General features: G+C 39.7%; 1 protein-coding gene across 1 annotated transcript; it reads right to left on the reverse strand.

Annotated features, from left to right (window-relative positions):
* Positions 1-5,655: 5,655 nt before the first annotated feature.
* LOC122751555 (olfactory receptor 51E2-like) lies at positions 5,656-6,621 on the reverse strand. The gene is given in 1 exon segment (XM_043998640.1): positions 5,656-6,621. A coding segment is annotated over 1 exon segment (963 nt). The 5' UTR covers positions 6,619-6,621.
* Positions 6,622-11,820: the final 5,199 nt, after the last annotated feature.

The following is an 11,820-nucleotide window of genomic DNA, read 5'->3' on the forward strand; positions in this document are numbered from 1 at the left end:
TAGCTGATCCTGTTCTCCCCTTTCCTCAAATCCCTCTTCCTCAAGTGTACCTAAAATACACACACAGCCTGAAACTCCCAGTCAACCCTGTTAGAATTCCTCAAATGAGCTAGATAGCCAAGGCTTCATTCACATGACTGCCCTTCCAGCAATCTGTCTCAAGTAGATGACTGGAATACTACCTGTTCCCTGAATTCAAAATGATATGACCAGCCATGGTGCATTCCCACATGTCCTCTCCAGTGCCTCAAATACACTCGCCCTCATCTCTACCCTTCATCATCCTTTTCTTCCTTCAAGCCTTCACTCATCTGCCATGGAATCCTACAGGCTTTTCTGACACTTCTCCCTCTCCCCAACCCACACACCTTCCCCCAGCCAGAAGTCATTATTTTTCTCCTCAAACACTACCAGAATCTTTTCTTTGTCAGGATCTCCACTTTGGCTCCTTCATCCCCAGCTGGTATTTTACTGGTCTGTGGAGATGTTTTCTCTCCTCCAGGAAAATCTAAACTCTATGAAGGCAGGGAGTGACTCTTAAGTAAAATCATCCCATTAGGCACTTAAGAAGGCTTGTTAAATTAATTTGAATTTTGAGGGGAGGAAGGGGAGGTCTGTGTGGGAGAAAGCTCACATTTAGGATTGCTCTTGAATTAGGTTGTGAGATTAGTGTGTTGTGACCAAGACAGCCACATAGAGCCTCCTTCACAGGCGATGGGATGAAGACAAGTTTTATTGATGAGCGGGTGTGAGTCACAACTGGGACAAGTGGAGGCTGCTGTTGCTGAAGACAAAGTCTCACCTTGTACTAAAGAGCACAGGGGACATAGTTCTAAGAGAGAAGACAGGAAGAGAGTGGTAGGGAGGGAGGGAGAGAGAGAGAGAGAGAGAGAGAGAGAGAGAGAGAGAGAGAGAGAGAGAGAGAGAGAGAGAGAGAGAGAAAGAGAGGGGGGGAATCCACTACAAAGAGGCAAATAGTTATATTCTGGGACCATTGAGATAATAAAAGACAGAACAGCTGCCTCACTTACTGCAAAAAGCTCCTACGAAACTCTGAATTCAGTTTTTGTCTTCTTCCAGGAGCCTGGTTGCTAGGTTGTCTAGTAGATAGAGCACTGAACCTGGAGCTAGGAAGATCTGTGTTCAAATCCTTATTCAGACACTTACTAGCTCAGTCTCAGGCTCCTCATGTATAAAATGAGAATAATAATAGCACCTATCTCCCAGAGTTATTATGAAGATAAAATTAGATGATATTTACAAACCTTAAAACACAATATAATAATGGCTAGCATTTATATAGTTCTTACTATATGGCAAGCACTGTGCTAAGTGATTTATAAATATTATTTCTCTTGATCACAGCAACCCTGGGGGTGGGTGCTATTATTATTCCCATTTTACAGATGGGGAAATTGAATCAGATTTGGCTCAGGGTCAAATAGCTAGTAAGTATCTGAGAGCATATTTGAACTCAGAAATTCTAACTCCAGGCCCAGTACTTTATCCACTGTGCCAGCTAGATAAATGCTAGCTATTATTATCCTGTTTTTTTAGTGTATATGGCCAAATTCTTCAGTTCCTGGGATGGAAAAGACTTTGGCGCCCTCAAGAAATGGAGTCCTGAGAAGACATGACTCTGAATGTTTCCCTTTGGGGAAAGGTTTGAAAAGGATATAGGGGGAATAGATTGGTATTAAAGTATTGGAGATGGCTAGGTCCTTCTAGAGGGGTTAATAATAGTGAGATTTCCTAAGATCTCACACTCTTATTTTCTCATTCTTTTAATGAAAGTTTAGAGTGAGCCACCCTTAAACAATGAAATTACAAAAAAGACAACTTTTTCAACATTTAGGAGACATTAGAGGACATTGAAAATGCCTCCTGGGGCTTCTTCTCTTTAAGTAACTTTTAGTTACAGCTTTTAGTAATAATTCAGAGAAATTTAAATTCTTGCTTAGGGTATGGTGGCAAGAATGGAGATGAAAATATTACAGATTTGCTCCTTACCACCCATGTGACCTTGGACAATTCCTTTTCTTCATCTGTAAAATGACCGTAAAAATCTAAGGTTCTTTTCAGCTATAAATCTTATGATCCTCAGCTCAATGTACTTAAGGATTGATTACAGGGATATCTCTTCTCTATTTGGCAATGCTTTTTCATATAGTATCTCCACTTAAAGCTAAATCTATCACAAGAAAAGTACCTGTGGTTTTTTTCTTCTTCCTGGAACAGAACACTGTGTCTGTCTCTCCTCTGCTCTGGGTCAGTTCAGTTCATACTTGGCCTCCCCGTAGCCCCAGGGACTTTGCCTTATTGAACTATAATGGGAAAGCCCCAGAAACTTTGCCTCTTGGGCTAGGACAATTCTGCTGCTCAGAGAGAATGGGAGTAAGGAATGTTGTGTTTTTTTCATTTGTTATCCAACCAGGCTTGAATTCTGTGTTGATAGCAGGTACTGACCTTATGCTTAGGATTGTATTATGTGTGAATGTCCACAAAAGTCTCTAAGTTACCCTGCCACTGTATCTAAAATTCTACCAAAGAATGTTCATTTTTTTAGATAATTATAGTCTTAATTTCTTTAGATAATGATAGTCAAGAGATTTATTTTAAAATTCAAGTCTTTTTCCTACTCATATCTTTTGGATGTTTAGTTGCATTCTCAGTTTTTTCATAGGATCCTTAGGATATTAGAGATAATCAGCCCCATCCTTTTGTGTGCACAAAAGAAGAAACTGAGGCTTAGAAAAGAGCAACAATTTCCTCCATGTCACATAATTTAGTGACAAATTTTCCAATTTTGTGAGCTAAGTGAGAAGAAAATTGAAAGAGATCAGTAAGATGGAGGAGGCACAGAAAAGAAGATGGCTGGATTACAAAAATGACAAACATCCCCAACTGCTCAGTTTGGGCAGAAGCTAGGCTTGAGTGTTAACATATTTCAGGAGTGAGCAGATTAAAGAATGGTGATTTCATAAAATTATTTTGGTCAAAAAATTATAACTTGGCAAAGAACATTAAAGGCAGGGGAATTTTGGTCTTCATCTACTACAATCTTTCATTTTTGTAGGTCATTAGGTTTAGAGATTCAGTATCAACTGTAGAACTCCATCTTTATGTGTAACATGATTTGTTGTTTATGTGATATACAAAAATTCTTTTGTTCCATCTTCATATATGGAGATGGGGAATAGCAATCTATTCATCAATCTCTTATAAGTCATAATTCAGTTTACTTATTAAGGGGTTGAATGACCCCAAAATCATTACATCTATACTCTAGGCCATTTGGCAAGGTCTCTTCAAACCCATGAGTCTCAGACCTGCAGGTAAAGGTAATCCGTGGGCCCCTTCATGCCTCTGCTACTGGTTAGAATAAGGTTAGAGGAGTTCTGAATTCCCTGAACAATCAATGTATGGGACCTGAAAATCAGGACTTTTCAGTTTGATAAAGGGTGATATGATGACAATGATGACTGATGATTATGAAGATAGTGACTCACACTGACATAACTTTAAAGTTAACAATTACTTTTCTTACAACTCCATGATGTAGTATTATCTAGTATTTCTAGTATTTCCCTAATTTTATAGAGTAGTTAACTGAGCCTCAATAATGTTAAATGACTTTACATTTAAGAATGGGAAGGAATTTAGCTCACCCTATCTTAAACTGCAATGTCCTTTACCATGGAGAGAGAGAATTTTTTTTCTTTTTTGTGATGCCCATTAGTTATGGAGAATTCATGACCTTATGAGTCAAGTCCTTTCCAATTTAGGACAATTTTAATTTTTATGAAGATTTTTTAAAAATCAAGCAAAATGCTTCCACCCACTGTTCCTCTTTTTTTAACCAGTAGAGAAAAGCAGAATCCAATTTAATTCAAGAAGCATTTATGAAGTGTCTAAGATTTCTAATATTTCTCTATAAAGAGCCAGGATTTGAACCAAGATGATCTGACTCCAAATATATTGTTCTTTCCACTGTAGCATGTGTGATGTTTAAAAGCTAAATGTGTGGTCACCTTAAATTAGAAGCTTTAGCACCAGTCTTTGGACATTAACCATTTATTAAAGCATACCAAGTATTAGTAAAAAGAGAACATGTGGAATTCAGAAAGTTAAGAAAAGGCCTATCTAGCCTGGAGCTCCAGCCTGGTCTGGTTCTTCCTCAAGTACTCCACCATGATCCTGCTTCATACAGGAACTGCTCAAGCAAACTGAGTGTGGAAGCTTTTTATAGATCCAGAGGAGAGGCAGTCCTTACACACTGCTTTAAGCTGATTGGTTAGGGTTATCCAAAACCATTGGTTCACTGGACTTGAGGGTGGTCTTGTGTTGATGTCATAGTCCACAACCTCTGAGAACACTCCTTGGGAGTCAGCCAGGTGTGGTTTTAATTGAATTAACTTTAAGTAGTTTAATAAGCAAAGTCAATCAGTCTCACTTAATTCAGTCAGTTCTAAATTAATTTCAGGTGGGGCCTTTGGGTATCTGCCAAATCCCATTATTTTCTCACACATGCAAGCATAATTCAAAGACAAAATGAAAGTCCGAAAATTAAAGTAATTCTTGAGCTCAAGAAGTTTATTTTCTACAGATGAGTCTAATTTCTCTTCTGTGGAAAATCCTCTCAAATAACTGAATATGATTACTCTCCCTCAATGACAGGAATTCCAATGCAGATCAAAGAATCATAAATTTAGAAGAGACCCTTTTGTGAGGTTCTCTGTTTTTCTTCAGTCCTGTTCAAATCTTTGTGACCATACTTGGGGTTGCCTTAGCAGAGATACTAGAGAGTTTTGCCATTCCCTTCTTCAGCTCATTTTACAGCTGAGGAAACTGTGGCAAATAGGGTCAAGTGATTTACCCAGGGTCATACTGCTAGAAAGTGTCTGAAGTCAGATTTGGATTTAGTTCTTGCTGACTCCAGGCCTTATGTTCTATCCAAAGTGCCATCTAACCACCGTAGAAAGGATCTTAGAGGCTGTCATGTCCAACCTGATCATTTTACAAATAATAAAACTGAGGCATCAAAAGGCTAAATGACTAGTCCAGGATCACAGTCTGCAAGTGTCTAAAGTTGGATTTGTAGCCACATCTTCCTGTTTGGAAGGGCAAACCATTTTTAGCAATAAGGAGGTCATGATGCATCTTGAATCATGAAATTGAAGAACTTTTGAAGCAATCAAGTAGTTCTGGAGTTCTTTAGATTCTTACAGAGTCACAGAGTACATGACATCATATCATTTGAATCTCACAATTACCCTAGGAGAAAGGAATGAAAACAAGATTGTGCATTCCTATATCAGAGGTAAGAGACATGAAACCCAAAGACCAATTTGCTCCTGACCACATGATTTGGATCTAGAAGACACCTCAGAAAGCATTTAGTCCAACTCTCTTATTTTACAGTTGAGAGAATTGAAGTCTACTTGGCCCTAGGTCACACAGGTAGTCAGTAAAACATGGAGTTTTAGATGCAGGATTTAAAAACAGGTTTTGTGTCACCATAGCCAGTATGCTTCCCACTGTACTATTCTGACAGTTCTGATGCACTTATCAACATGGAAATCTTTTAAATGGTCTGTGATTCCCAGGTGGTTGAGAGGAAGTCAACATGGAGACATAGGGTATCAGCATGGAATGTCAGCTGCTATTAACCCCCTGAAGCTCCTTGTCACCATTGATCTTAAACATGGCCAGCACCTGGGATCGGATCTGCTTGGTTTTGGCAGCATAGATGATAGGATTGATGACAGGTGGCACCATTAAGTATACATTACCCATGAGCACATGTACAATAGGGTTGAGGCTGTTCCCAAAATGGTGCACCACAGATAGTCCAATTAGTGGCACATAAAATGTCAGAACCACACCAATATGTAATATTCATGTTCCAAAAGCCCTTGACCTTTCTGTCCTTGATGGCAGCTGTAGCACAGTACGTATAATCAGGAAGTAAGAGAGTGAAATGAGCACAGCATCAACACCCATAACCAGCAGGATGGCAGTGAGCCCATAAATCACATTGGGCATGGTGTCAGCACAAGCAAGCTTCATTATGTCTTGGTGCACACAGTAGGAATGGGTAAGGATGTTTGAGCCACAGAAAGGAAGCCTCTTGATGAGCAGTGGAAATGGGAAGAAGAAAAGGGAACCCCGGACCACAGCTACTATGCCTATCCTAGCTGTGACAGTGTTGGTGAGCACAGCTGCATGCTGAAGAGGGTGGCAGATGGCCACGTAGCGGTCAAAATCCATGGCCAAAAGGACAGTGGATTCAGTGGCTGAAAGAGCATGGATGAAGAACATCTGGGTGAGACACATATCAAAAGTGATCTCCTGAGAGTTGAACCAAAATAGAGCAAGGATCTTGGGCATTGTGAAGGTGGAGAGGGCCAGGTCAATAGCTGCCAACATGCAAAGGAAGAGGTACATGGGGGCATGAAGGCTGTGTTCTGTTCTCACAATGAAAACCACTGTGCAGTTGCCTAGCACTGCTACAACATACATGGACAATAGAGGGAAAGCTATCCAGAACTGGGCAGCTTCCAGTCCTGGGAGGCCTATGAGAATGAAACTGGTGTGGGTGAAGTTGCAATGGTTCATAGTTGGTAGTAAGAGCAAGAAGCTAAAGAAGGGGGTAAGATCACAGTTCCTGTGGGAGACAAAAGGAAATAATTAGGGAGAGCAGACCCAGCTGCCTCTATCCCATGCTCCATCACTTTCTTATAAGCTGTTCTTTGCTTCCTCTTTGATCTTAGAATACCCAGGGCTATGTCATACAGAGTAGTGTCAGAAATAACTGATTCTTACTGAGATTAGGTCCATACCTAATGTATTAACCTGCCATGGTTATTTTTGTTTTAAATGGCATCTCAGAGAGAGAAATGCTTACCTCAAAGGAAAGAACCTTCAATGGATCAGCTTCAGGAACTGGAACTTGAGGGAAGGAGAGGATTTGTGTCATGGACACAATCTGGGAATTTCCTAGGTTGGCTTCTGCTTACTCAGCTGGTGTTTGGAGTATACCTTTCCCTCTACAACTCATCAAAAGCACACCACTACCATTTGCTTTGTTTTGAGATATTGAATGGAAGGGTCTACCTGTGAGAATTCATAGACAACAAAGGCTGTTAAAATGTCAGCCACACCTTGTATGGAATACTGAAGAGAACACACTGCTTACATTTCAACCATTTTCCATTCTCATGGTTTCCATCCAATTCAGAGACTGATAAGGCTCCTATCTAGTCTCCCTGGCTCTAACCTATCATGAAAGCCATGGACAGATTCATCTTCCTAAAGACCAGTTTGATCATACTACTCTCTTATTCAAACACCTTTGGGGAAGCAATCTACAAGATAAAGTACAAACTTCTGAGCCTCATAAAGAACCCCTCACTCTTCTAAAGTCCCTCACTCATTCATTCATTCATTCATCAAAGAACTATTTCCATGCTTATCTTCCTCTGTTCTCCTATATATTCTCTATTACCAAGCAAATTGCCACTTGGTGTAGTGGAAAGATATTGGCTTTTGAATGAAAAGATTCAGATAATAATCTTGGCTCTGTTCCTCAGTCACTATGTGACCCTGGCCATACAGTTTCTTCATTGGGAAAATAAAGGACTTTAACTAGATGGTTTATAATCCATCTTTCAGATCTATATCCTATAATTCTACTCATGTTCTCCAAATTCATGCAATATTTTCCCATCTTTAGTTTTTTGTTATTATAACTCTTTGTGTACCCATCACCCTCCTGCTATCACTGCTTTCTAAAGAAAAAAATATTTTATTTAAATGATTAAAATCCTCATCATCCTCCAAGATCCAATTCAAATGTCATGTCTCTTATGATCTCCTCAGTCAATAATATATTCTCTCTCCTCTTATTCCAAAATACCTTTAGTTTATAGCTCTCTTATGGTGTTTACCACATGGGTCCCTGGATCTAGACCTGGTACTAGGGAGGGGAAGGCAGGACTTTGGCCAACGAGGTGCCACCTTCTCCCTTAGTTGTAGTCACAGAAAATTTAGCTAATACCATCACATGAAAAAAACATCCAGGATATTGCTTTCCTGGTTCTCAAGCCACTTCTTTGAGGTAAATTGGTTTCTTGCTACTTAACCCTAGCTTTTTCTGATCTTAAAATTCAATACATTTCAAAAAAATTCCCTTTACACAAAAATCTCATAATCTATTTTTGTGGAGGTAAAGCCTCTGAAAACTACTTAAAATCTGATTAACATTTACATATTAGATCACATTCAAAGTTTACAACCCCATTCACCTTGTGGACCAGGCTCAGGAGGAAGTCATGTTAGGTGTGGAAGCCTTTCACCTGGGCTTATTCTCCAGAAGCAAACAAGTAAAAACTTTCCTTCAACTCCCAACCCAGGCTTTGGGGCAGATTTTAAAACATTGGCATAAGCTTTAGTATGTGCCATTTCCCCACAATAACTCAATAAAGGGGGAGGAGGATGGAGAGGGACATTGTCACAGCAACCTAGGTGGGTGTGAAAGAACTGAAAAGGCAAAGATTAAGAACAAAAATTAAGAAGCACATTTACCCACTTGTCACTATTTCCCTTCCCCATCATCCCACCCTTTCCACAACTTTTCCCTTGCCTAACCTGTCAGCCTGATTGCTCCCTCATCTGATGCCAGTTCACATTATATCTTTGGGTCACAAGAAATGACCTTTCCTGAATCACAAGAAATGGTGACTTCTCTTTCCTCTTGCTGTGACTCCTTGGCTCTAAACTACTCTCTTCCCAGACAGGTAATAGTCTCTTGATTTCTCTGCAGGTTTTCTGCTATCCCTTATCCCAGTCCCAGAATTCCTAGCTATAGATCTATTTATATCACCTATTAAAGTATCTATTTATATCATTTAATATCGTGTACGTGAACTTGTAAGGAAATGTATTTTCAATCCTTCATTCATGGAGTGTTTCCAAGATACTATTTCTGGCGCTATGGTTTTAACATTCTACTAAATCTGTGGTTTAATGTTCTGGTCATGCTTTCCTCCTGACCCAGAGAGATAGGAGACAAGCCCCTTAGATCTGAAGGAGAGAGATTAAAATGTATGTTGTTATCATTTGGCATATAGGGCTAGGAACCCTGCCAATTTTCCTCACTGCCAGTGGCTGTGTTATTGATGGGATTGCAATCTTGAAGGCCAGGTTGAAAACTGGGGAAGATGAGTCAGGAGACGTGAAAGAGAAAGCTTAGGCTCTCGAGATTTTAGCTGTTTTCCAGCTTGTATCTATGATCTGTGTATCAATAAATCAATTGGTAAGCATGTATTAAATACATATTATATGTCAGACATTTTGTTAGGTGGTAAAGCTACAGAGACATCAATGAAATAGTCTGTTCTCCCAAAGAGCTCACATCCTACATGTAGAAAAGCGAGGTATATCTTGTATACAAAATATAATGCACTAGTTTGTTTTTTATTTCTTATTTGACACTGTCCTTTTGACATTGTTGCATGGTTAATTGACATAAATTAGGAAGATAGAAAGACCCTCTAGCTGAGGAGGGTCTGTTAGAAACTTTTGACTTAGAGAATCAAACCAGGCACCTGCAGGGTGAGGTTTAAAGGAAACAGACACATGCAAGAAATGGTTATCTCAAAAAGCCAGCAGGTTGGGAAACCCAGAGAATAAGATGTGTAGTGGGGATTGCATCTTTTCAATGTCTGAATATAATTTTATAAGACTATATGCTTTTTATGGGTGGGGGTGATATCTGATTATTCTCTGTATAGCACTTAGTATCTGTCTAGCATAGTTACTTGGAAGATGTTTATTGAATTAATCTGAAACAATTTTATCTTCTGATTAACAAGTCTCTTCCTCCTGGCCTTGATTGTCTCATCCTTTAGCTCCTTGATAGTCCCCTAGAGTTGAATGAAGCAGGTAAGTGGAGCAGTGGACAGAATGCCAGACTTGAAGTCAGGAAGACATCTTCCTGAGTTCAAATCTGGCTGAAAACACACTATGTCTGTGACCTTGGGTAAATCACTTAAAACCCTGTTTGCCTCAGTTTCTTCATATGTAAAATGAGCTGGAGAAGGAAATGACAAAAAATGACAAAAATGCTCTAATATCTCTGCCAAGAAAACTCCAAAAGGGATCTTAAAAAATCTGACACGGCAAATAATTGAACAACAACAAAAGAGTTGGAGAAGTCCTTAATGACCCTCTTGGGTTCTTTCCACTTTGCTTCTTCCAATTGTGATGAAAGGACAAGCTTAAATGTCTGCTCTTCCTGTCATCACCAGGTAAGTACAAGATACTTAGGTTCTTGATTCCAAGTTGTTGCTCTTTGTTTTTGAAGAGGGCCATGACATCAGGGTGATGTCATGACATGCATTGAATTTGATTTAAGTGAGGGAAGGCCATGCAAAGTCACCAACCTCGCTTTCTCCTCCAGAGCCATCTGGGTCCAGTGGCAAGATACATATCAGGATGACTGGAGATGGCTCTGGATGTTTTTAAGGCAATTGGGGTTGAGACCTACCTATGGTCACACCATTAGTAAATGTCTGAGATGAGATTTGAATTCAGGTCCTCCAAATTTCAGGGCCAGTACTCTATCTACTGTGACACCTAGTTGCCACTGCAATTGGGTGGCACAGTAGATAGAATACAAGCCCTGAAGTCAGGAGGATCTGAGTTTAACTCTGGCATAGATGGCCTCAGACACTAGCTGTGTGACCCTGGGCAAGTCACTTAACCCAAATGCCCTCCCCAAAAACAAAAACAAAAACCAAACAGACAAAAAGTAATACCAAATTCAGTTCTCTAATAGGGAATTGTTTCCAGAAAAGAATGGTTTGCCCCATTACTCCTGTGATATATATGCCTCAAGGCATTCTTCCTTTTTTGGCCCTATCCCTAAATGATCTAACCATATGAACCCTTTCTTCTGTCTTCCTGAAACTGTTCATCTCTTGTTCTCTTTAGTTTTCTGGCTAATAATCTCCAAGACGCTAGGGGATTATTAGGTGAAAAATAGGGGCTCTGAAGTGACCTTTATTCCCTGATGCCTAAACTAGAGAAAACAGCTTCAATGATTAAGGTTTGGGTAGGAGAATGCATGCATTCTTGATCGGGGGGGGGGGGGCCTTACTTAGTAGGACCAGGTTGAAAATTAGGATCCATTCTGACATTTCAGCAATGCTGCAGGGACCAGCTAGACTGGAGGCAGGATCAGAAATGAAATAACCTTTGAAGGTCTCTTTAAGCCCAGGGTTTCAGCAAAGATTTCCATCCTCTCCTCTCTGAACTGCTGCTCTTAGAGGCACTTCTATATTTCACACACACACACACACACACACACACACACACACACACACACACATACACACACACACACACACATATGTCCCATGCCCAGCCAGGAGAATGGTAGTGTGGTAGAGTTAATAGAGTGATGGACCTGAAAAGACATGGATTCAGAGCCTATGTTATGCACTTATTTGCTGTGTAACCATTAGGAAATCCTTTAACCTCTCAGCCTCAGTTTGTTCATCTGTAAAGTGTGTATGTCACCTATCTGACAGGGTTACTATGAGCATCAAACAAGATAATTCATGTGAAACACTTTTGTAAACCTCACAGTACTATATAAATGCAAACTTTTATTATTTCACATTTGCCCCAGGATGTTCCAGTGGACTAATAATAATTATATTAATGATGAGAATAACAATAATAATATACAATATATGGCAAATAGTATGCACTTAATAAATATTTATTATTTGGCTTATTCCTAATAAGAACACT

Source organism: Dromiciops gliroides, chromosome 3, assembly GCF_019393635.1.
Source record: "Dromiciops gliroides isolate mDroGli1 chromosome 3, mDroGli1.pri, whole genome shotgun sequence".
NCBI lineage: Eukaryota > Metazoa > Chordata > Mammalia > Microbiotheria > Microbiotheriidae > Dromiciops > Dromiciops gliroides.